At 43.0% G+C, this 26,433-nt stretch overlaps 1 protein-coding gene across 7 annotated transcripts; it reads right to left on the reverse strand.

Annotated features, from left to right (window-relative positions):
• Positions 1-238: 238 nt before the first annotated feature.
• Positions 239-23,754, reverse strand: NFYB (nuclear transcription factor Y subunit beta). 7 transcript variants are annotated; one of them, XM_055237074.2, is made up of 8 exons: positions 23,571-23,754; positions 20,581-20,665; positions 10,840-10,933; positions 8,525-8,655; positions 5,707-5,904; positions 3,701-3,782; positions 2,852-2,931; positions 239-2,238 (listed from the first exon to the last, which is right to left on the reverse strand). In XM_055237074.2, exons 2-8 carry the CDS (start codon positions 20,584-20,586, stop codon positions 2,206-2,208), a joined length of 624 nt encoding a protein of 207 aa, XP_055093049.1. In that variant the 5' UTR covers positions 20,587-20,665; positions 23,571-23,754; the 3' UTR covers positions 239-2,205. The 7 variants fall into 7 exon arrangements, with proteins under 7 accessions (XP_055093049.1, XP_063470440.1, XP_055093050.1 ...); XM_063614370.1 differs by having other exon boundaries at positions 2,852-2,923; positions 23,571-23,700; XM_055237075.2 differs by lacking the exon at positions 23,571-23,754 and adding an exon at positions 22,807-23,312.
• Between the last annotated feature and the right edge of the window lie 2,679 nt (positions 23,755-26,433).

The following is a 26,433-nucleotide window of genomic DNA, read 5'->3' on the forward strand; positions in this document are numbered from 1 at the left end:
TACAGGTGTGCACCACCACACCCTGCTAATTTTTGTATTTTTTGTAGAGACGGAGGTGTTCTCCATGTTGGCCAGGCTGGTCTCAAACTCCTGATCTCAAAGTGATCTGCCTGCCTTGGCCTCCCAAAGTGCTGGGATTATAGGCGTGAGACACCCCATACCTGGCCTCAAATTCCTTTTTTATCTTCATTCTCTACTTGAACAAATATTAATCTTTAAAATAATTTTAGAGACAGTATCTGATAACCAAAGTCCAAGTGCTTTTATCAGTTATATAGTGACATACTGCTTGGATCAAGTGGAAAATATCTCAAAAATACACTCATAACAAAGTATCGAAAGCCTTAAAATTTTGCATATTTGGTAACCCAGCAATTCTAAGAATTTAAGAAAACAGTCATGGATGTACATGAGATTCAGTGCAGTGCTGTTTATAACTGTGAAAAGATGTAAATAGTCAAAATATCCAATAGAAGATTAAATAAATTATGATTGAGTCATACAACAGAATAATAAACCAATAAAAATGATGCAGTAGACTATGCATGACCTGGAAAAGATGTTCGCAATATATTGTTAAGTGAAAAAAGCAGGTTACAAAACAGTATGCACAATATGAGCCCATTTTTATAAAAATATACATATTTAGCAAAGTAAAAGGACAAATGATATTTATCAAAATATTAACACTGGTTCTTTCAACATAGTAGGATGATTGTTGATTTTGCTTAACTACTTCCCCATTTTTTCCTATTTGAATTTACTATAATGAAGATTTTTTTTAAATGGAGAGTAGGAGATGAGGACATTATTAATCTCTGATTAGCGCAAATATACTCCTAAAGTCTCCTTCTGGCAAAGTAAATGTTTCTGTTCAGCCTATATCTGGGAAATTGCTTCTACCTTATAAATTTGAGTGTCCTTCAAAGATGATATTCACTCCAACTTCCTTTTAGGCAAACTATACAATAGCAATTTTTGATATTAAAAACTTAAAAAAAAATCCGTCAAGTTAATTAACACCAAAAAGAATAGATGAGAAAATACAAATCCTCACTTTTCAAAAAGAAACAATCCAAGTACATACTACTAAATTATACAAAGTTACATTATCTACGTTTAGTTTATTGCAGAGATGAAGACAGCATACTAGAAGTTGGCGGCTTCTATTTCACACCGTTCACATCACTCACTCTGTTCTCCATTTCATTCACTCACCCATGCAAAAGGTCTGTACACGCAATGATGTCTGATGTTTCTTGGTTTCCATAGTGTAACAGGAAACTTGACATTTCAATTAAAAAGGTAAAATGAAGACATTTACCATCAGACTGCAAAACTCCTCTTCTGTAAGAGGATACTATAGTATTTGAAGATATGATTTGAAAAAAAATCATGTACCAAATGAAAGGGGCACCATTTCAAGAGCACTAGGACTACATTAAACTTAAATGTATTCCCACATTCTTAAAAATGGGTAACTTAAATTGGTAACTCAAAACCAAATCTAGTCTTAAAAAAGCTCCAATAACTAAAACTACATTAACAGGCACAATGAACAGTGTAAACACTGTTAATGGGCACCAAGTTTAACAGGGCAGACAATATTTGCTTCTGCATTCACACTTATTCAATTACATTTGTTTTAAAAATGATGCTGCTTAAACTATTAATGTTTTACCAAAAAATAATAATTTTAATAAATACAGCAAATGCTAGAAATCTAGGTTATCATGCAAGGTATAACCAAGACAAACTCAAATTTATAATAAAGGCAACTTGCATTCAAAATGAAATCTACCCTTATACTTTATTAAAAGGGCAAACATCATGAATTAACCCAGCTGCTTACTTGAATTACAAAAGTAACATGATTCAATATGAAAATAAGAAACTGTCTACAAATCTCTGACAGTAATAAATTGCAATATACAATGCATACAGGAGTCATACAGAGCAACAAACTCTCGTACAAAACAAAAATATTTTAATACCTTTAAAATCCAAATTTTTCTTTAAAATCATTCATGAAAAAGATTCTCAAGTCAGAATTAACACCTCAATTAGTCAAGCATCAGGAAGCTACATTACAGCTATTAATATACAAAGATACATCTTTTCACCAGTCTTTCCTTCTGATGTCTCTGTTCCAGAATCATACAGACTCTCATTTCTCTACACTCCCCATTCCATCATTTCTTCAGATCATGAAAACTGAATTTGTTGAACACCAGAAATCTAAGATTAGAAAATTTAAATTGAGCAGAATTAAAGGAGATTAAAAGTACCATATGCATATTATAAAAATTCAGTGAAAAGACAATAAGCCTAATTCCCATTTCTTGTATATCTTTCTAGAAATCTCCTATGCAAATATGAACATATGCTTATTTTTAACTATTAAGAGAACACTATATACTGTTATCTATATTGAGAAAACAATTTTAATAACCTTCTTTATCAGGTCCTTAATAACGTGTTGAAATTAACTATATCAATAGATATAATAAAAAAAAATTTTTTTTGAGACAGAATCTCACTCTATTGCCCAGGCTGGAGTGCAGTGGTGTGATCTCAGCTCACTGCAACCTCCACCTCTGGGGTTCAAGCGATTCTCCTGCCTCAGCCTCCGAGTAGCGGGGATTACAGGTACCTGCCACAACGCCCAGCTAATTTTTGTATTTTTAGTAGAGACAGGGTTTCACCATGTTGGCCAGGCTGGTCTTGAACTCCTGACCTCAGGTGATCTGCCCACCTCGGCCTCCCAAGGTGCTGGGATTACAGGCATGAGCCATGAGGCCTTGCCGATACAATCAAGTTTTTTAAGCATTTAAAATACAAAGGACTGTACCTGTTGATATGATGTTGTGTAAACCATAACATTTTGTTGTTGACCATCTGTGGTTATTAAGCCAGCTGGTAACTGGTTAGCTAAAAGAAAAAAAATTAGTTAAAGAGGGAAAAGAACTATATCTACTTTCTTGGGTTGTATCTTAAGGTTGTACCATTAATGTCTCATTACAATTCTGCCCCGTATCAATGATGTAGTCTTGGACAAAATAATAAATCCTCCAATTTTCCATTTTAAAAAATGTTCCCTAAAAACCACATTATTTTATATTGCGTTTTTCAATTTTCCTATCTCTAACATGTACCTTAGCTAACTGCCCATGTGTACAAATCTGTAGACAGACTGGATGAAGTTTCTGATTCATGATTAAACTACACTACACCATGAGGTTTGGCTGGGAGCAACATATAACTGAGCAGCATATAGTTTACACATGAGAAATATATATAATGAGAAATTTACTCAACATAGCCCTTTTATTTCACCAATATGACAACATGATACTCAATTTTTAAAAAAAGAAAACTGAGTTCAAATTTATTTAAATCATAAGATTTTATATTACAAACTACATTTCCTTAATATTCCTATCTCATATGAATCTTCACCAAAAACTAGGGGCTACGGAACTCAGTCAGAACTATCAGTGAAAGGTTATAATGTCTGCAGAATTAAACTTTTCTACACTTATCACTCACTGACTTCAAATAAAAGGGCATGAACTGATAAGAACTATTTAAAATAGTGCTTTGTCAAAATACTCAGTGCTGACATTCCAAAAATACCATTAGACACTTAGTATGAATCATCGCTAACAATCTACATGACTTGTATTATAACAATGCTTACTAAATGCCTCCTCTGTAAGCTCTTCACTTAGTCCATCTGTAGCTGTGACTGCTCCACCAATTCCCTTTTCTCCTTTCATAGCCTGAGGAAGGAAAAAAAAAAGTCACTGATATTCAAATGAAATTGTCTTCCAAATGCGAATGCTTACTTATTGCCTAAAATTAGGAGTTTCTATTATTACAAACTCTAAGCAGAGTATTTATTAACACTTCTGGTTAATTACATATGAAGACGGCTTTCAAAAGGCTAACTTTTAATATAAGCTGTAATCATTAACAAGGCAGAGTTAGTAATGACCTAGAAAGCAAAGTATTTACAGATAAAAATAAATTATTCTAATTTCACACCATATAAAGGGAGTAAGAGAACTCTACTTACAGATGAAGAAGTCTGCAAAATACCACCAATATTGAGCTTATAAATCTACAAATGATCCAAGTGATCACTTAAGTATATATATGTCTCTCAGCCAACTGGGCAGTACTATAGCAAGCTGAGAGTTAAAAATTCCTAAATTAGTTTGGCCAAATACTTCTAGGTTCCTATGATACTGAAGATCTGTAAAAATGCTGTCAGGAATTTACACATTCTTTTCCTACTTCAATTATTCCATGCAAATATCACTTATTTAATGGGATTCAAACACTAAAGATATTAAGAATATATTTTGAAAGTAATGTGAATCTGACACCTAAGCTGGCGTGTGGAAATAAATATGCTGAACTCAACTCCTTTTCACAAAATCCATTCCTGCAGGCAAAGATAAACCTAAGAAGTATAAAAGAATTCAATCAATAATAAGAAAGACATATGATTATACCTTCCTCTTTTTATTATCTAAAAGACTCCAACCTTACTACTTTTAATGCTACTTCTTTTAAATTAACAATAGCAGCAAGAAGTAACATTAATGAGCACTGAACATTATTTATTTAGTCCCATCAATAATTCTGTGATATAGGTACTATTAGCCTCATTTTACAGATGAGGAAACCAAGGCCTAAAGTAATTAAATAATCTGTCCAAGGCCACAGAATTTGCATGTGGCAGAGCTGGGATTCAGCCTCCTGGTAGTCTGAATACAAAGTCTGTGCCCTTACATCATTATATAACTATGCTATAGTTAGTAATAAACAAAGGGAAAAAGAAAGGACTTTCTATTTAAGTACTATAATATAAGTCAGTGATCCCCAACCCCCAGGCTGCAGACTGATGAGGGTCTGTGGCCTGTTAAGAACCTGGCCACACAGCAGGAGGTGAGGGTCTGGTAATCCAGCATTACCACCTGAGCTCCGCCTTCATTCAGATCAGCGGCCACGTGAGATTCTCATATAGGCGCTCAAACCGTATGGTGAACTGCGCATGCAAGGGATCTAGGCTGTGCGTTCCTTATGAGAATCTAACTAATGCCTGATGATCTGAGGTGGAAGAGTTTCATCCTGAAGCCATCTGCCCCTCGCATCCCTCCCCCGACCCCAGAGCGTGGAAAAATTGCTTTCCGCAAAACAGGTCCCTGGTGCCAAAAAGGTTGAGGACTGCTGATATAAGCAATTAAATACTTCTGAGACATGTTACATAATTTACTACAAAATGAATTTTTAAAACAAGTAATACATTTACAAAGTTAAAATAAATAATGTCTCTTATTTTAATGTCTCTTAAAAGCACAATGGGGGCCGGGCATGGTGGCTCACACCTGTAATCCCAGCACTTTGGGAGGCCGAGGTGGGTGGATCACCTGAGGTCAGGAGTTTGAGACCAGCCTGGCCAACATGGTGAAACCCCGTCTCTACTAAAGATACAAAATTTAGCCAGGCATGGTGGTGCGCGCCTGTAATCCCAGCTACTCAGGAGGCTGAGGCAGGAGAGTTGCTTGAACCTAGGAGGCAGAGGTTGCAGTGAGCCGAGATCTCGCCACTCTACTCCAGCCTGGGCAACAGAGCGATACTCCATCTCAAAAAAAAAAGAAGAAAAAAAAAAAGCACAATGGGAGACATTTTATTTACCTCTCTGAATTTCTGAAGGTATAATTTCAGAGGTTCCACATAACTGTCAAAGCCTAAAGTAGACATAGCAAAGAGAATATCTTCTCCATTGATTGTTTTCCGTTTCTCTTGATGGCACCTTTCACTTGCTTCAGATGTTATAAAACTGATGAACTCACTTACACATTCTTGAACACATTCTTTGGCATCTTTTGCAATCTGAAGAGAAAATCATAGGTAAATTACAGAAACTATAACCATCACCTTCCTAACAACCTACAAAAATGAAAGCCTATTCAGAAAAACACATCTTCACTTTATGACTATTTAATCTGTTAAATATGTTATAACATTAACACAATGTGTGCTATCAAAAGTCCACACCTCGGAGTCAGAATAAAAACTCAAATACAAGTGAGAGAAGCCTTGACAACTATTTACAGAAAACAAATCTAATTTAGATGTAAAAGAGTGCCGGGCAGGGTGACTCACGCCTGTAATTCCAGCACTTTGGGAGGCCGAGGCGGGCGGATCACCTGAGGTCAGGAGTTCAAGACCAGCCTGGCCAACATGGCGAAACCCCATCTCTACTAAAAGTACAAAAAATTAGCTGGGCGTGGTGGCGGGTGCCTGTAATTGCTGCTACTCAGGAGGATGAGGCAGGAGAATTGCTTGAACCCAGGAGGCGGAGGTTGCAGTGAGCCGAGACTGAGCCACTGTACTCCAGCCTGGGCAAAAAGAGTGAGACTCCGTCTCAAAAAAAAAAATTAAAAAAATTTTAAAAAGATATAAAACAGCAATCACTGGATGTTCCTACCACCCCACAGAGGATGAAAACTCTTACTAACCCAGTGTCCCTGGAAAATCCATTCCACCATGCATATTTTGTGGGCGACTTAGGTACAACTTCTCTGCCCTAGCATTTCCATGAATAAAGACACCAGAAAACAAAAAGCAAAACAGGAACTAAAAAACTGAATTCACATAAGGCTTGGAAAAGAGAGAAATAATAACATATGGTGGCTTTGACTTTTTTATTATTTGGGATACACAGTGTCAGATAACAGGTTTTGAGTTTACTAAAAAGCCTGCCTAAAGAAGCATACATCTGCCACTTCATTATAAAAACAATTTTTCCCTTAAGGGTCTGGGGTCTAAAAATGAAACTCCAATGGATTAATCAAGCAATTGCAAAGCCACTTGTAACAGCAATACCACTCCAAATCCCTGCCAAAACACACTGTCTTTCACCGCCATGCCTATTTTCCATACTGGAAAAAGTAAACAAGAACTGCATAAATGCAGTCAAGCAAGATAATATAATGTGAGCCACATATGTAAGTTTAGATTCTCTAGCAGCCATATCAAAAAAAAGTAAAATTTTAATATATTTAATTTAACCCAATATATCCAAATTATTACCATTTAAACATAGAATCAATTTTTAAATGAGAAATTTTAATTCTTTTCTTCATACTAAGTCTTCAAAATCTTGTGTTTCAAATTTACAGCACATCTCCATTCAGACCAGCCACATTTCAGGTGCTCCTGAGCACGTGGCTTGTGGCTATGGTACTGACCAGCAGCACAGCTGGTCATACATAGCCAATGTAAGCAATAATCAGCATTTGTGCTTTTTTTTCCTTAAAACGTAAGGACAAAATTCTCAAACTGTAAGTTCTAGGCTTAGTGATGTATTTTAATAGCATATTTATTTGTAAGCTTTATTACTTCCATAAGTCTTTTTAAACTATAAAATGACAGAAAAATTACCAATAGAAAATGATATGTGTGAATTTTAATTCAGACCAAGTGATGAGCAGTGACAATGAGTTTTAAAACTTCTAAGAAGACAAAACTACTTAAGAAAAAAAAAATATCAGTGTAAATGTATCTTAGTATCTATAATTATGTAAAAATAGCTGTTTCCAAATACCAGGATTTGTTTTGGAAAATTCTTATTACACTTATATCAGACCAATACGACCTAAATTTGCTGCAACATTATAGAATTTACAGCTTCAGGCCGGGCATAGTGGCTCATGCCTGTAATCCCAGCTACCAGGGGAGGCTGAGGCAGGAGAATCACTTGAACCTGGGAGGTGGAGGTTGCGATGAGCCAAGATCACGCCATTGCACTCCAGCCTAGGCAACAAGAGCAAAATTCCATCTCAAAAAAAAAAAAAGAAAAGAAAAAAAAGAAAAAGTTACAGCTTCATACACCCAAACCTGATAGTTTGACAACGTACCTATTTTTTAAAACAGTCGGGCCAGGCACGGTGGCTCATGTCTATAATCCCAGCACTTTGGGAGGCCGAGGCAGGCGGATCACCTGAGGTCGAGAGTTCAAGACCAGCCTGACCAACATGGAGAAACCCCATTTCTACTAAAAATACAAAATTAGCCAGGCGTGGTGGTACATGCCTGTAATCCCAGCTACTCAGGAGGCTGAGGCAGGACAATTGCTTGAATCTGGGAGGCGGAGGTTGCAGTGAACCGAGATTGTACCATTGCACTCCAGCCTGGACAACAAGAGTGAAACTCTGTTCCCCGAAAAAAACAAACAAATAAACAAAACAACAACAACAACAACAACAAAAAGTCTAAATTCTATTTTATCTGCCTCCAATAAGTGGGAGAGAGGAGAACATTCAGGGACATGACAGAATTGAAAATGGGACACTGTTCAGTAACTGTATATGTAGACGTGAAAGAAATATTTGATTTGCTGAAAGCCTGAATGATTGAAATCAACAGCTAAGTGTACCCATGACCTATGAATTCATGCAGTTTCGTGTTTCCCTTGAAAAAACCTAGTGAAATTTCTCCTCTACGTTACCTTTCCCGTTTGAGGTATGGCATTTTTCATTATCCTAGCCACGTTTGCTATTGGAAGATATATATCTTGTTCTCTGAAACTTTCTTTTGAACCATTTGTGTCTTCGTGATCATTCATGCTGTCCTCAGTATCTAAAGAAATAAAAATATTTAGGTTTAAAGCTTCTTATTATTTATATTTCAAGATAGAAAAAACTACCAAAGTGATCCAGAATAAAATCATTCTGGTTCACCTCTTAACCATTATTTAGGGATTAGGATAGCAAGTCTCTTCATAATTTTTAGAGAGCCAGAACTGAACTTTTTTTATTAATTTCAGACTCACTGCCTAGAACACTTTTTATCCTCAAATATACCTGCTAAAATCCTACTTGCCCATTCTCCAAAAATCTCAAATAACATCTCCATAGCACCTTCAAAAATGATCTTTTCTTTCATAAAATATAAGTGCTTCTCTATGCCTTTTCTCTTACACATTTTTAGAATTTTTATTATTCCTCATTTCTCCTATTAGATTTTTGCTACTTAATGTCACAAATCAGCTTTGTGTTTCCTACAGCTTGGTATAGCACCTTCCACAGAGTAGGTACTCATAAATATTTATTACATGACTTAGCTATAAAACTTACAGACCGTAGCCTATGGCTCCTTCAATATTGCTAGGTTAAGAGGTTGTATGTTTCTCCAAACCCAAGTTTATATAAACTCATTTATGTAAAAGTCCATATAAAACTTTTAAAGTTGATATAAAGTTGTCTTGTCTGTATAAAGTTTATATAAAATTCTATAAAGAATGGAAAAACTGGACTTGAATATTACTGATCCAGTTGGATTACTAACGTAACTAGTTTTTGAACAAAGCTATAGCAGTGATCCAACTGTTCATACAAAAAGTGACTTTTCAAATTATATAAATTTAGCTATAACTGAAGCTTGCACAGTACCAATAACATCCTTTTATGACTAAATGCAGTATCCTGTAAGTAAACTGCCCACTCTTCATATGTACTAAGTAAGTAGGCAAGGCACTTAAGTTGATTCAATTTACGTTTTTATGTGTTTAAAATGATGTTATCAGAATTAATTTATTTGAATATCTGTTTCAGGATGAAATTAATCCCTCTGGCAAGTTTCTTCTAAAAATATATCTCAATTTTTAAAAATTTTACAAATCAGGCCAGGCGTGGTGGCTCATGACTATAATACCAGCACTTTGGGAGGCCGAAGCAGGAAGATCATCTGAGGTCACGCGTTCGAGACCAGCCTGATCAACACGGTGAAACCCTGTCTCTACTAAAAAAAATTAGCTGGGCGTGGTGGTGGGCGCCTGTGATCTCAGCTAATGGGCAGGCTGAGGCAGGAGAATCGCTTGAACCCAGGAGGCGGAGGTTGCAGTGAGCCAAGATTGTGCCACTGCACTCCAGCCTGGGTGACAGAGCAAGACTCCATCTCAAAAAAATAAATAAATTTTTTTTTTTTTTTTTTACAAATCAAAATGCCACAAAAGTAAAAGTAAATTATTTCTGATAGGCCAACATAACACTGCCTTTCTTTCTTTTTTTTTTTTTTTTTTTTTTTTTTTTGGAGACAGGGTCTCACTTTGTCACCCAGGCTGGAGTGTACAGTGGTGCAAACACGGCTCACTGAAGCCTCTACCTCCCAGATTCAAGCAATCCTCCCACCTCAGCCCCCAGCCCCCTAAGTAGCTGGGACTACAGGTACATGCCACCAAGCCCAGCTAATTTTTTAATTTTTTTGTAAAGGTGGGGTTTCACCATGTTGCCCAGGCTGGTCTCGAACTCCTGAGCTCAAGTGATCTGCCCACCTTGCCCTCCCAAACTTCTGGGATTATAGGCGTGAGCACCACACCGAGCCAACACTACCATTCTAATACCTGACATAGTTCAAAGTTAATATTGAATGAAAACCAAAAATAAATCGTAAGTACAAGAAATATAATAGCTAGAAATTTAACTCACCCTCTAAATAATTATTTTAGTTACCCTATCAATTGATTATAAATTTCTCTTATTTAACATTTAAACAGGAAGTCGATAACAAATTTTAAAAGAAACTGTACAGATTTTAGACAAGGTGTATTTTTATAGTAAAAGTCTTTTCAAGGACTCATTCTTCTGAAGACTATTTCTAATAAAAATAGCATGGTATGCCTTTTAGACTTTCTCACTGAACCGTAACACAAGATTGTAAATTTTCCTATAAAGACAAAAGTAACCTAGAACACCATATTAATGAAATGTCCACTTTCTAACTTGCTTTAACTTGTGAGTTTGGTTCTAATTGTGGCTTGCTTACCATCATGAGGCTGTATAACATAATGACTTCCTCCAATATAGTCTGCAGAGATTCCTAGTTGAGAAGCATCTGTTGTAGAACTGTCACCATCCATCTATGAGGAGAAAAACAGTTTTTCAATACTTTTCAAAGTACTAACAAATGTAACAGATTCAACACTTATAAACTGTCACAGGATGACGGGTCAATTATACTTTTCATAGGCTTCAGCTTACTAAAAGAGAATTTATATTTCTTTTTTTAAAAATTAATTATTTGTTTGAGACAGGGTCTTACTCTGTGGCCCAGGCTGGAGTGCAGTGGCGTGATCACAGCTCACTGCAGAATCCACCTCCCAGGTTGAAGCAATCCTCCCACCTCGGCCTCCTGAGTAGTTGGACTACAGGCATGCACCACCATGCCTGGCCAGTTTTTTTGTATTTTTAGTAGAGACAGGGTTTTGCTATGTTGCCCAGGCTGGTCTGGAACTCCTGGGCTCAAGCAACCCGCCTACCTCAGCCTCCCAAAATGCCGAGATTACAGGCATCAGCCACCGCAACCAGCCTATATTTCTTGATTTGGAAACTTTCCCACAATTTGTCCACGATTCAAGATTTCCCTATCCATCTTCCATAAGTGATAAGCATAAGGCCAACAGCGACAAGGAAATGAATCTAAAGCGTATGCCTCTTTCTTTTTAAGTGCATAATCTTCAAATATTGTACCACAGGCAACCCTGACTTACAACCTAATTTATCCCTGGAATGATGATCAGCTTAGTAAAGCTGTACACAGTGTCATGCGCCTGTAGCCCCAGCTGCTCAGAAGCTGAGGCAGGAGGACCGCCTGAGCTCAAGGGTTCCAGACCGGCCTGGTCAATGTAGTGAGAACCTGTCTCTTAAAAAACAAATCAGCTTAAGTCATCAACTGGAATTCACCTGTATCCATCACTTCCAGCTCTCCCGCTAAACCCTGATTTTCCTTTTGCTCCTGCTGCAAACTTTCTTTGCTTTCTCATAGAAGTTCTAAAATAGACAATGTCTCCGTTCAAACTGTTACTTGGTATAAGAAGCATGTGGATTCTCCTTCCTTCCTTCCCTCCTTCCTTCCTTCCTTTCTTTCTTTTTCTTTCTTTCTTTCCTTTCCCTCTCTGGCGCAGGCTACAATCTACTCGGCTTGCTGCTGCCCGCGCCGCCGACTGCCTGGGACTGCCGGCGCGCGCCATCGCTGCCTCCCTTTTCTCCTTTCGCTGCAGGCACGCGTTCGCCATCTTGGCCACGCTGGTCGCCAGCTCCTGACGCCGAGTGCTCTGCCCGCCTCAGCCTCCCGAGGTACTGGGACTACAGACGGAGTCTCGCTCACCCAGTGCTCGGTGTTGCCCGGGCTGGAGTGCGGTGGCGTGGTCTGGCCTCGCGGCAGCCTCTACCCCCCGGCCGCCTGCCTTGGCCTGCCAGGGTGCTGGGATTGCAGCCCCTGCCCGGCCGCCGCCCCATCTGGAAGGTGGGGAGCGCCTCTGCCCGGCCGCCCCGGCTGGGAGGTGAGGAGCACCTCTGCCCGGCCGCCCCGTCTGGGAAGTGAGGAGCGCCTCTGCCCGGCCGCCCCGTCTGGGAAGTGAGGAGCGCCTCTGCCCGGCCACCCATCGTCTGGGAAGTGAGGAGCGCCTCTGCCCGGCCTCCCATCGTCTGGGAAGTGAGGAGCGCCTCTGCCCGGCCGCCCCGTCCGGGAGGAAGTGAGGAGCGCCTCTGCCTGGCCGCCCCGTCTGGGAAGTGAGGAGCGCCTCTGCCCGGCCACCCACCGTCTGGGAAGTGAGGAGCGCCTCTACCCGGCCACCCACCGTCTGGGAAGTGAGGAGCGCCTCTGCCCGGCCACCCACCGTCTGGGAAGTGAGGAGCGCCTCTGCCCGGCCACCCACCGTCTGGGAAGTGAGGAGCGCCTCTGCCCGGCCACCCACGGTCTAGGAAGTGAGGAGCGCCTCTGCCCGGCCACCCAGCGTCTGGGAAGTGAGGAGCGCCTCTGCCCGGCCACCCAGCGTCTGGGAAGTGAGGAGCGCCTCTGCCCGGCCGCCCCGTCTGGGAAGTGAGGAGCGCCTCTGCCCGGCCACCCATCGTCTGGGAAGTGAGGAGCGCCTCTGCCCGGCCACCCTGTCTGGGAAGTGAGGAGCGCCTCTGCCCAGCCGCCCCGTCTGGGAAGCGAGGAGCGCCTCTGCCCGGCCACCCATCGTCTGGGAAGTGAGGAGCGCCTCTGCCCGGCCTCCCATCGTCTGGGAGGTGAGGAGCGCCTCTGCCCGGCCGCCCCGTCCGGGAGGAAGTGAGGAGCGCCTCTGCCCGGCCGCCCCGTCCGGGAAGAAGTGAGGAGCGCCTCTGCCCGGCCGCCCCGTCCGGGAAGAAGTGAGGAGCGCCTCTGCCCGGCCGCCCCGTCCGGGAAGAAGTGAGGAGCGCCTCTGCCCGGCCGCCCCGTCTGGGAAGTGAGGAGCGCCTCTGCCTGGCCGCCCTGTCCGGGAAGAAATGAGGAGGGCCTCTGCCCGGGCGCCCCATCCGGGAAGAAGTGAGGAGCGCCTCTGCCCGGCCGCCCCATCCGGGAAGAAGTGAGGAGCGCCTCTGCCCGGCCACCCATCGTCTGGGAAGTGAGGAGCGCCTCTGCCCGGCCACCCACCGTCTGGGAAGTGAGGAGCGCCTCTGCCTGGCCGCCCCGTCCGGGAAGAAGTGAGGAGCGCCTCTGCCCGGCCGCCCCGTCCGGGAAGAAGTGAGGAGCGCCTCTGCCCGGCCGCCCCGTCCGGGAAGAAGTGAGGAGCGCCTCTGCCCGGCCGCCCCGTCGGGAAGAAGTGAGGAGCGCCTCTGCCCGGCCGCCCCGTCGGGAAGAAGTGAGGAGCGCCTCTGCCCGGCCGCCCCGTCCGGGAAGAAGTGAGGAGCGCCTCTGCCCGGCCGCCCCGTCTGGGAGGTGAGGAGCGCCTCTGCCCGGCCACCCATCGTCTGGGAGGCGAGGAGCGCCTCTGCCCGGCTGCCCCATCTGGGAAGTGAGGAGTGACTCTGCCCGGCCACCCATAGTCTGGGAGGTGAGGAGCGCCTCTGCCCGGCCGCCCATCGTCTGGGAAGTGAGGAGCGCCTCTGCCCGGCCACCCATCGTCTGGGAAGTGGGGAGCGCCTCTGCCCGACCACCCATCGTCTGGGAAGAAGTGAGGAGCGTCTCTGCCTGGCCGCCCCGTCTGGGAAGTGAGGAGCCCCTCTGCCCGGCTGCCCCGTGTCTGGGTAGAAGTGAGGAGCTCCTCTGCCTGGCCGCTCCGTTTGGGAGGTCTACCACGGAGGCCAGAAGCAATGTGGGGGCTGGACGTGGTGGCTCACGCCTGTGGTCCCGGCACTCTGGGGGGCGAGGCGGGTTGATCACTTCGGGCTAGGAGTTCGAGACCAGTCTGGCCAACTTGGCGAAACATGAAGAATACAACAGACAAACCAACCAACCAACTCAATGACAACAAAACAGGTCTACCCTGGAGTCATACTCTAATTTTTTCTATTTTCCTCCCTTTCTGATCCTTTATCCCACTTTCTTTTTCTTCCTCTTCCTTCTCCCTCTTCTTTGTCAAATAGAGGATTGAGTTATTATCACTGATCCATATAAAGTCCCTCTCTCATTTATTTTAACTCCCACCCCCATTTCTATTCCCCGACTTCCCATGTGCAACCTTCCTAATGTGTTTGATACCCATCTTTTTGTTTGTATGTATTTTTAGAAAATGTTTATTGTTTTTGTACGCAAAAAAAATTAATAAAAAAAAAAACAACAGCAACAACAACAACAACAAACAATGCTACAATAAATAAAAAAAAAAAAAAAAGAAGCATGTGGATTCTCTACACAATTCTGTACCCAGGCAAGCCAAAAGTACACCCATGTTTTGAATGAACCCATAAACTCCTGATTCTAGTCAAAGGTTAATTTTCTCTCCCCATGCCAAATCAGGGCCAGGTGTGGCTCATGCCTGTAATCCCGGCACTTTGAGAAGCCGAGATGGGAGGATCACTTGGGCCCAGAAGTTCAAGATCAGCCTGGGCAACACAGTGAGACCCTGTCTCTAAAAAAATAAAAATTAAAAAATTAGCCAGGCGTTGTGGCATGTGCCTGTAGTCCTAACTACTTGAGAGGCTGAGGTGGGAAGATCACTTGAGCCTAGGAGGTTGAGGCTGCAGTGAGCTGTGATCACGCCACTGCACTCCAGCCTCAGTGACAGAGTAGGGTCAGGAGGAGGGGTCAGGAAGATCTATGTATAAAGATAGGAAAATTACCTGCATAGACAAGAATAAGAGTTAAAATTACTATTTTAAAAAAAGCCTGCTTAATTAATTTTGCTGAGAGCTAAAAGAATTCTAAGAGGGAAAGTCTGGAAAAAAGTAAATCATAAACCCTGAAATGGCTCCATTCAATTTCACCAACATGGCAGATCCTAGAAGGCTTTCTGTTTTGCAAATACTACTTACTCAAAATAAGATATCTGTGAGTGAAAAAATGTTAAATGCATTATCTGAATAAAAAGTATAGCAAAAATCAAGTGTAATTCATATATACTTTCAGGCTGAACAAAGAAGAGAAATTTGACCCTTCATTAAGGCCCAGGACCCAATATAACTTAATGTTATTAATTGCAACATTTTATTCCTTGTATAACACATGTCTTCTCCATCTCTGTTGAATTTTTATTTAATATTAAAATACTGGGCTAGTTTCCAGGTCTTCAATAATGTGGCATTTCTTTCATGCATCTGTTGACTGTGATGCCTAATATAACTGTAGATAGAGACACATTTCTGTAATTTATATAGTTGTTGTAAGGGGGTAGAAAATAGAATTTACAGACCTTTAATAATCTGTGAACATAGGGTACCTATTTGATACTTTTTAGTAGCCTCTAAGAAGTAAACAACAAAGTCAGTGACCTGATTCTGACTCTCCTACTGATCCCCTGAAAATAAGCATCTCTGCCAATTAAATGTATTTCCACATAAAATGTAAATAACAATACCACCCTCCCCATCTTAAACTAACACAAATAAATGTGAAACAGTGCCCGAAAATCAAATGCTATTTTGATCCTAAAATGCTAACATACTAGGAGAGTATCCTTTAATAGACATGATGGATTTTTTTTTTTACAGCCATAAAAGCATGGTCAATTATGATACCTGTGAGTTGACTAGCTTTTACAATAACCTAAGGAAGATCAACGTGCAGGAGACAGGACCAAAGTGGTTGTTTCAGAACCTACAACTGGAAACAAACTTTAGTTGGGGGTGGGGAGGGCAGGCGGTGGGTTGGGAAGAATAACAGAAATTCTTTCCTGAATGAGTGTTTACATGATACCGTAAGTCTTTTAAAATTGGCTATGAGCAAGACACTGTTCGAATAACCAAGCGGATCTGGGAGATGAATTAATTTAGAAATATAACACAAATAAAAGCATTAAAGGAAAAAAGTTTAAATCATATTATCTTGTCATGCACTGGAATTAGCAACAAGATTATCATTTGGACTAACAGCATTAGCCTCTCTAAACTCGGTCTTCTAAAAGTGAAGATAAAAGTATTTCCTAGAGTTGTAAGAATTAAATACAGACTAGAAAGCTGCTAAAGACAGTGTTTGGCATGTAGTGTACCCCACAGACATTCGATCTCATCCTCCCTCCTTTGAAGAGAAGCCGCACATCATCTGCTTAACTGTATGTGTCTTCAGTTCCGCAAGTTTTAGCTATCATTTCACACCTTCTGTCTTCCTTTCCTCTATCTTTCTACCATTAAAATCCTGCCCCAGACTTTAATCCTAGTGTTCTCTATCCTCCTTTGATCTTTCTGATTTATCCTTTCTGCAATTCAAAAACAAATGTTCTGTTCTTTAAAGCTCTATGGCACTTAGTACCTTTCACTCAATAAGTCAACCTAATCTTTGATGCTTAGAATATGCCAGCCATTCGCCTATATGTAAGAATGATGGAAAAAACGCTTGCTAGATGCATCCCAAAGGTTTTTTTCTACGTCTAAAACATCCTATAAAAATTTATAAAACAGACTGTAGATTGTCAGTAAGCCAGCCAACAAATATTTACTGAGTGAGCGCTTAGTATTTACCAGGTCCATGCTATGTGCTGGTCACGTAGCTGTCAACAACAGACAAGGTCTCTGTCCTCAGCTTGCAGGACAAATGTTACATAACCTGGGAGGCAGGGTGAAGGGGCTTGAGAACAGAGCCTATTAGTCCTTCCAGGACACAGGCTCTGGAATCGAATCACCTAGTTTGAATTCCCTGCCACTTACCATGAGACCTTGAACAAGCTGGGTGAGAACAAGGCTTAACCTCCCAGGGCTCCTGTACAGGTTAGGAGCTAATCCATGTAAACACAGCATAGTACAATGGGCATACTCAGTAAGTGGTATATATAGCTATTAAAATAATTACAAATAATTAAGTAATTGCTAGTGCCAAGTACAAAGAAAAACAAAGATGTTTTGTTATGTGCTATGTGAGTTTACTCCAAAAGGGACCTCACTAGTCTGAGGGGTCAAGAAAGGCTATCTTAGGAAATGACATTGAAAATGAGACTGACAGATGAATAGAAATCAGTCAGACAAAAAGAAAGGTGGGAAACAAATGTTCCAGGCAGAGAAAACCAAGAAATACAGTACTGGTGGATTGGAAAGAGCTAAGGAAGGGCTAGATCAAGCAGTGTCCTGTGGACAAGAGGAAATCAAAGAGTTTTAAGCAGAAGAGCACAAATCACATTTAAAAAAAAAAATCCTTCTGGCTACAGTTCAGTACAGAAACAGACCTGGAGGGAAGCACAAATAGGCACAGAAGACCAGTGAGGACTATAATGCTGCAGTCAGGGCATGACTTCAGGCAAGATAATGATCATTTTAGCATCAGGTCTGGGTGAGAGCGCTGGAGATCAAGAGAAGCAGAGCAACTAGAGAGCTTTTTAGTAGGTGACTTGGTGACTGACTGATAGAGATACAGGAAGACCAAGGATAACGCTGGGATTCTTGCAGCTGGAGAGACAGACAGCTGTCACCATAGAGAATGGGAAAGGAAAGGGAGGGGAGTGCTGGACAGTATAAGCCTAGCTGAAGCTAATGACCGTGAATTTACAGTGGTGCCAGTATGTCCAGTGTGACACTTAAAAGGCCTGATATGAGAATACAAAAGCGAAAGTGTTGGATTTCATCCAGGTAGTGAGGCTGGAAGAGCACAGCATGTAGGATAATGACAAGCGGACAATGATGGATCGTTAGACCCAAGGGAACTGATAAATATGGACAAAGAGTGGTTAAATCCCAATAAATTCATTTTAATGACTATTCTCATTATTTAGTTGAATTGACAGAATTATTCTTGAAAATATTATTTGAAATAAACAGGTAGTGGGCTAAGCTAATAAATCTTTTTTTTTTGATGTAGCCGTATTTAAACTATGCTAATAATTTGTTCCACAAACAAATACTGCCCTCTTTAATGTTTACATTTATTGAACACTTTCTAAATATCTCATGCAATGTTCACAAGCCTGTGACGCAGGTGAGAAAACCGAGGTACATGAGGCTAATGATTTGCCTGAGGTGACACAGTAAACGGGACTGAAATCCAGGGCCTCAGATATCAACTACTCTCTACAGCATTCCTGCCTGGTAGTTTTTCATACAGTCTTTACACCTACTTCTTTAATTTGCCCCCTTTACATTCTAAGGCTACTGATTATACACTGAAAACATTGAAATTAGCTTCTCAAACCAGGTTGGTGTTTGTGAGATGGTTAAGAAGCGCACCCTGGACGATGGTGAGGAGCACTGGCTCTTAGGACCAATTGCGTGGATTTGCAGCTTGGCTCCCCATTTATGAGCTCTCTTTGTGTTTTCAGCTTCCCCATTTTTAAAGTGATGTTGCTATGAGGAAGCTATTGTATAAAAAGCACTTAGCAAAGTGCCAGATACATAGTAAGAACTCGACAAATGTAATCTTAGTATTGCCCCCTCAAATACGGTTCTCATTATTCTTCCGGGCAGAGATTCTTCTCTCTCTTAATTTACCCTTTTACCTGTTTTCTGGGTTACATTCCTTTTATCTATCTGAGGATAAGAAATAATACAAAGATTCCTCTTCTCTAATGTATCTTCAATCCTCCTTACCAGCTCCTTCACTCTTCCTTAAACATGCTTAGTCTCCCTCATTAAGCATACAGAAGTACACAGAGATATATAAAATCTTAATTCTGCCCCATACCCTTGCCTAGCTGCCATTCTTGCCCTGACAGTTGTTAAGATACCTCTTCATTCCTATTTAAACTCCTGAACATGTACTTTTTAACCCCAACCCAGAATGAAACCACTCTTAAAAGCTGCCAGTGATCTTGTCCTCATCCTACTTGACTGTTCTTTGTAGTGCTGGCTACTGCTCGCCACACATTTATGCTTGGAATTCTCTCCTACTCTGATTTCCAAAGCAATATTCTTTCCTCGCCACCCCCTAATTGTTTCACCCAAGGTTATCCTTCTCTTTCTTCCCTTATTTTCTTACTGAACTCACTAAATATCACTTCTATGCTCATAAATGCCATGCCTGTAGGGCATGTCTAATATCCCCTCACTGCAAATTTAAGATAGTGGGAAATGAAACTCACCTTGCCCCATCCCCTGCAAGGGGGCAAGGAGGGAGATTTCCCTTTCCACTACTGTAATTCTACTAGGAAGAATACCAGCCTTTCACTCCGCCCAGCCAAATATACCAGCATCATCTTAGGCTCTTCCACCTCCTTCAAGCTCTACCTCATCTATTACCTCTTTAAAAATGTCTCCTAGATATGCTTTCCCTTTCCTATTTCCACTGGATTACTACCCAGCCCATCTTAACATATTGTTACAAGACTAATCTCACCACAACACCAGTTCTATACTCTTGAACCTATTCTCAAAGGTTCCTAAAGGCTTCCTGTGTCAAATCCAAACCTCATTTTCATGATTTCACATGAGCAGATCGCACATTTAACCTAACCAAACTTGTTTCCTACTCTTCTCTATCTTCATGGTTAATAAACTTTGTGCTAGAATGTGCTTTATTTAGGGATCACTGAGTGCATTTCTTTCATTTTAGGAGTGAAGCAACCACAGCTCAAAGAAGCTGTAACACACCCGAGGTTACAGATATAGTAGCACATCCAGAATTAAATATCCAGAGGGGACAAGTGCTTTCTCTTTCCTACATTATCCTTTGAGATCTACCCTGGACCATGCACCTCTACTCCCGATCACCTAAACTTAAGTTGCTCATCCTGCCATCAGGCTTTTGCTTTTGGTGACACCCTTCACCAGTCCACTCCCACCCTCTATTTCAAGGCTCAGTTCAAGGTCTGCAGGATCCCTCTGTGACATTCCCAAGTACCCAGGCTCACCACGCCTCTCTTCTTCCCACATCTACTGCACTTAAGAGTTAGGATTTTCCATTCTGGGCATAACTGTCCCCTAAGTATTCAATTAATTGGCTAAACAGACAGCCCCTTTACAGCTGGGACAGGCTACCCTGTAGCCTCAACGGCACTTAGGGACCCATGGGAAATAATATATGCAAGAAGCTGAAAATAAGGAAGCAACAGGAATGAGCAGAGGTACTGTCTAGACTTGAAATGCATTCATTCTACCAGGCACCTCCAGTATAAATTGGTTACAATTTTATTTCCAGCCAATTACTATTCAAATCTAATTAACAACCAAAACGATAAAATATACTTACTGTCATGAAATACTGTCAGAACCGTGTTGTCAGTGGTGCTGAAGAACACCTATCTAAAAAGGTGTCTAATCTTTGTGATTTCAACCTAAAAGATAAACATCTATTAGGACCTAACATCTATCAGTAGTAAAAATATATCAAATGTATCACTTATAGCTTTTTTTTCTCATAAAATTAAAGAGGGCTTGTATAATTTTGACTACTATTCTTTTTTTTTTTTGAGACAGAGTCTCGCTGTGTTGCCCAGGCTGGAGTGCAGTGGCGCAATCTCGGCTCACTGCAAGCTCCGCCTCCCAGGTTCACGCCATTCTCCTGCCTCAGCCTCTCCAAGTAGCTGGGACTACAGGCGCCCGCCACTACGCCCGGCTAATTTTTTTTGTATTTTTAGTAGAGATGGGGTTTCACCGTGGTCTCGATCTCCTGACCTCGTGATCCGCCCGCCTCGGCCTCCCAAAGTGCTGGGATTACAAGCGTGAGCCACCGCGCCCGGCTTGACTACTATTCTTAATCAATGGAGTGCATGGTATAAAATAGTATAAAAAGGCATCCAATAAATGTTTGTTGACTTGAAAGATTTATTTTGGAGAACTTAAAAACAAGTTAATTCCATGGGGAAAGGAGAAAATGGATTTTCCAACATAACCCTGAATTTAGCCATATTCATCATAAACATTCATTACAATACATCAAATAGGGACCAAATTATATAATATGCAAGAGACCAAAAATTATACATCTAAATTACTTAAAACATTAACACTCAAGATGCAAACCCACCCCTTATCAACTTAATTTTTTGGTGAAAGTTTTCTTAAATGTTTCAGAGTAACATTTAGGCATTCTATAGCTCAAGAGGAGGAAAAAATTATCTGAGAATATAATGCTTTTCAATTAAGAATCTCAGATTATACTGTAATGAAGATACATTCTGCACTGAGAAGATATCAAAAAAGCAACATAATCAAGACCCTTATTTATAATTTTGAAGCACCACCATTTTTGACTAAAATTGCATCGAAATAGCACTTCAGTCTCACTGTAAGGCATAAATAGCTGAACAAATTAGTATCAATTGCAGTGTTACAAGTTTCATTTCTCATTTGCTCCATTCTCTTTCTCAAAGGAAACAAATGGGGGAGGGGTAGGATGCCAAAACAAAAACACATCCTTTCTGTGTTAATTTTAAAGGGAGAAGATATACTGATACGCATCCAAGCATGAAATCTAGCAAATAGCAGAAAAAATTGTAGCCACTGAATTGAAAGTTTTTAATGCCACTAAAAGGGTCCAGGTAGCAAAGACTGCTTGACGTTTGCCATAATATTAAAAATAATTTATAATTTCTTGTCAAATATTAATAGTATCCTTTAACCCCAAAACTGCTCAGAAAAGTCCTTCCTTGTAACGAGAAATGTTATTTTTTAAAGGGTGTCTTTGAAAAAATAAGCCCTCAGAACACTTAAAATATGGGAGCTATATTTATGTATTTTGCTTGGAATGGGGGAGGGGGGTGTGGGCAGGGGAGTCACACCACACCACACTCACTCACCCAAATAGTTGATTCAGTATATATTTAGACTCAGTACATTAAAGAAAAACACTGTCACCTCATATGGTATATATTTTCTTAAGGGCAGGTTGATATATGTAAAAGCTCAAGGGAATGCATACATCTGTTTAATGTTTTAAGAAATGCAAATTTGTATCCAAGAAAAGCAGTAGTCCCTTCCTCCACCCTCCATTCTTTGGCATCAACAACCAGAGTTTTGCATCAATATACAGTAATCCTTAAATTAAGATTCAAGAGCAATGCAGGGAAGGAATAATTTGCCTTTTAAGGAATTTTGGTTAAACTTTCAATACTTTACAAATAAAACCCCCACTGATTAGTGCCACTGATATTGATCCGTTTGCTTTTATCACTTTATGTTGCTGATTAGTTTCCATACTAAGAGAGATGAAACCACCCCAGTGATTTGTGGCACGAACCACGGAACTATGGGGTCCATGCGGGTTAGTGGGATGCCATTTTTTTTTTAAAGGTCGCAGGCTACCTAACCTTGTTTAAATTATCCTGTTAGAGTGCTTTGGGCGAGATTACGATTTGTGGGTGCTCTGTAATTCTTTGTTCTCTAAGACTACCGTTCCTTAAGGCCCTGCATATCCTCCCGCCTCCCACCACTAATGATTAAAACCTTAGTCCAATCCGAAGGGCTTCCTTCCCACCTTCGGGGCAAGTCCAGGGACCGCAAGCCGCCAGATGGCTGCATTCTTTACGCGCAAACCAGGCTGCGAGGAAGCCAAAGCCATGCCTTCCTCCCCACGCAGGTGCCTGGGTGGCCCCGGCCCCACGGCCCGTTCCGGGCGACCTGTCAGCCCTGCGAGTGCCGGGAGGCCGCCCCCAGAGCGCATCCCCTGACTCGGCCGGCCGCCCCGGCCCCGCGCCCAACGCCTGCCTCCCACCCGCTGCGCGGCCCCCGGGATGTGCGGGCAGACAAAGCGCCGGGCCCCGCCACAGCCCCGCGGGCGGAGGGGGACGCCCCCGGGGACACGCGCCGCGGCCGGGGCTACGAGGCCAGGGTCCGGGCCGCGTCTCCCGCCCCTCGGCCGGCTCCCCGCACAAAATGGAGCCGGCCCGAGACGCCGTCGAGAGCGGGGCCCCGACGCAGCCCCGCGGCCCCTCCTCGGCCCCGGGCCCGGAGCTCATCGGCGGCGAGCGGGAGGCGGCCTGGCCCGCGTCCCGCCGCTCCTTAGCCCGGCGCACAAAGAGCCGCGCCGCGGCCCCGCGCCCGCTCCCCGGCCCGGCCCGCTGCGGGAGCGGCCTCGCAGGCGCGGGCCCCGGTCCCGGCCCGCGCGGGAGGGCGGGAGGCGAGTGCCCCCGGCCGCGGCGGCGTTGGCGGCGGGGACGGCGCCGGGAGGAGACGGACATTTCATTCGAGCTAAAGTGGAGTCGGTTTAGGAGCGATCATTGGCCGAAGCGAGACACAAACCTCCAATGCAGCCCTGGTTGGCTCCCGTCTCCAATCGGCTGTTTGGTTGGACAGAAAATGGCTGCGAAGGAACCAGTCCCAGCGCGGAGCTCCGCTTCCAGGACTCGGCCTCCCCTCCCTCCGCCGCGGGCCGCTTCCCTCGACGCGACACCCTCCCTCCGCGCCGCCCGCGCGCCCGCCCGCCGCGGCCCCGCCCCGCCCCCGGCCACTCCCCGCGCTCCTGTGAGGCCGTCGCACCGCTCCCGATGCCGCTCCTCTAGGCGCGAGGCCTTCCAGGGCCCTGCACGGGCGCGCCGTTCGGGTCCAGGCGGGCCTCCTTCCCGGTGCTGACCCGGGCCTGTGCGAAGCGGGATCTCTCGGGCCTCCCTCTCTTTTCCACCCCTTCCCCCGCCACGTGGAGGTGTCTCAGCCGCCCGAGCTCAGCCTGCCTGCGCCTGGATTTTTAAGAAGGGGAAACCAAGGACAGAAGCCGCCCCCTAGGACGACGCGCCCGGGCCACCGGGAGGGTCTGAACGGCGGGGACCTCCTGGAGCGTCTTCAGCGCCTCGTGTTTTTAGTTGGGTCCCTGTTAGCGTTGCCGCATGCACAGCGCTCCCTGTCATTTGGTCCCTGAGCTTGGGTGTTTTTCACATTTCATCTAAAGATGCAGACCCCTGCTAAGTCTAGCCAGCCTTCGCCCTGAATCTTGAACTTAAGATGCTGCATTTTCCACCCACCCCCACCCCTCTAGTAGCTGCAAATTGACAAGCGGCTTTTCCCAACCAGATGACATTCTGGCTGCAAGAATCCGTGGCCCGTTCTTGCCTCTGTGCAGCCAAGCTCCTTCGCTGTCTTTCTCCAACTGTAGTCCCGGGTCCAGCTTCGCTTAGCAGTGACCATCCCAGAGGTGGGTAATCCAACACCAGTAACTGCAACTGGAGCTGGAGATAGCGTGCCCTCTGCTTCCACTAACCGAGTGGCCTGCGCCACATTAAACTCTCCAGCTTTGATTATGTAAAAATACAGAGATCTTTTATTTATAGAGTTCCTACTGTTTCTCAGAGTATTTAAACATTTCTAGGGCAAGTATAGAAGAAAAGACAAATGAAAGCCCCAAATTGTGACAAGAGGAGTAAGTAGCAATGCCACTGTCATCGGACAACCTGACTTGAATTCCAGCTCCCCTTCTTACTGGTTTGTGATCTTGGCCAAATGTCTGCTTCTCAGGTTGTTTGGGATAATGTATACATAGAAAGCACTTAAAAAAAAAAAAAAAGTTATCCCAGCACTTTGGGAGGCCGAGGCAGGCCGATCACCTGAGGTCAGGAGTTCGAGACCAGCCTGACCAACATGGCGAAACCCCGTCTCTACTAAAAATACAAAAATTAGCCGGGCGTGGTGGTGGGCGCCTGTAATCCCAACTACTCAGGAGGCTGAGGCAGGAGAATCGCTTGAACCCGGGAGGCAGAGGTTGCAGTGAGCCGAGATCATGCCATTGCACTCCAGCCTGGGCGACAGAGCAAGACTCCGTCTCAAAAAAAAAAAAAAAAAAAAGTAATCCTAAGATCTTTATATAGCATGAATTTCTTCAGTCTCCATCAAACATTTAAAAGGTGTTATTTGCTAGAAAAAAAAAAAAAGGAAAAATTGGCCTGAGTTTAATTTCTCCCTTTCTCTATGCTTACCCATAAAGTGGAGATTTAGGAGTGAAATGATGTGTTCAAAGGTTCAAAGGCAAGAAATATAAAAACACAAGTAATAGAATTGGGAGAAGGATGACTAATCTTTCTCCCAATTCTGGATGGTGAACCAAAAGATGTGAAGATGACTACTTTTCTGAGTTAATAGTTTATCATTTCAGTACTGTGGATCTAAACTACATGCTTAATTCAAATTCCACTAAAAGGTAGTATCAGCTCCTACATTCTGCAGGCATTGTATTAGGAGCCCAAGGGCTACAAAGGTGAATGAATCACTCTCCTTACCCTGGGGAGCCAGAACTCTAGGAGAAATGGAACCCGGTCCACATCCCCTCTGCAGTTGGATCCTAGGTCATCCTGCCTTGACAACCAACCTCTGTTCTCTGTGCCTTCTGTGTCTATTTCAGGAAGCCCCCAATAAATGTTAACCATTTTTCTGATGACTTGGTGAAAAAGGGAGGCCAAGATCATAATTTAGTCTTGGAAAAAATACTGCAGCTAACCTAGTCTTTGCATTAAAAGTCAGAGACAGTTAATTGACTGTCTTTATTTCGAGTCTGTACACCACAGCTGCCAGTTAGTTTATATCGCTATTTATCTAGGCATCATAATTCAGCAAACAATGAAACAGAATCCCTGGCCCCATGAAGACTTCACAGTTAGATTTTACTTCATCACTTCAATGAGGCCTCGTAAAATTCCCATGAGGACAGTGTCTAGTAGAATATTGTCTCCACTTCCACCTTTCTGATTCTTCTCTTGCTCCGCTCTTCTCAATCCATTCTATGCACTGAAGCCTAGAAGGATCTGGCTTCAGCTTCCCTCTCCCACCCCGCTTGTGGCTCTTCCTCAACCCTGACCTCATCACCATCTAGACCCACTGGCCTATGCATTGCTCCTCACACACGCACCAGCCTTAAGATCCTCACTGGCTCCTTTTCATCACTGAGGTCTTGTCCCTTCAACAAGGGACTTCCTTGATCCCTTCTTCTAAAGTAGCCCCACCCAGTTACTCTCTATTCTGTCATCCAGCTATATTATTCTGTGTAAAAGTAAATATGATTATATTTACTCCAATACCCTTAGCCTAACTGGATTATCTTGTTTATTTGTTGGCTGTAAGTACATATATCTAAAATGGAAACAGGCCAGGCTCAGTGGCTTATGCCTGTAATCCAAGCATT

This window comes from Symphalangus syndactylus, chromosome 13 (genome assembly GCF_028878055.3).
Source record: "Symphalangus syndactylus isolate Jambi chromosome 13, NHGRI_mSymSyn1-v2.1_pri, whole genome shotgun sequence".
Lineage (NCBI taxonomy): Eukaryota > Metazoa > Chordata > Mammalia > Primates > Hylobatidae > Symphalangus > Symphalangus syndactylus.

What these genes read in the sequence shown, in the direction of transcription:
- NFYB (XM_063614369.1), bottom strand. Translation starts at nt 23,509, where the DNA reads ATGTCCGTCTCCTCCCGGCGCCGTCCCCGCCGCCAACGCCGCCGCGGC.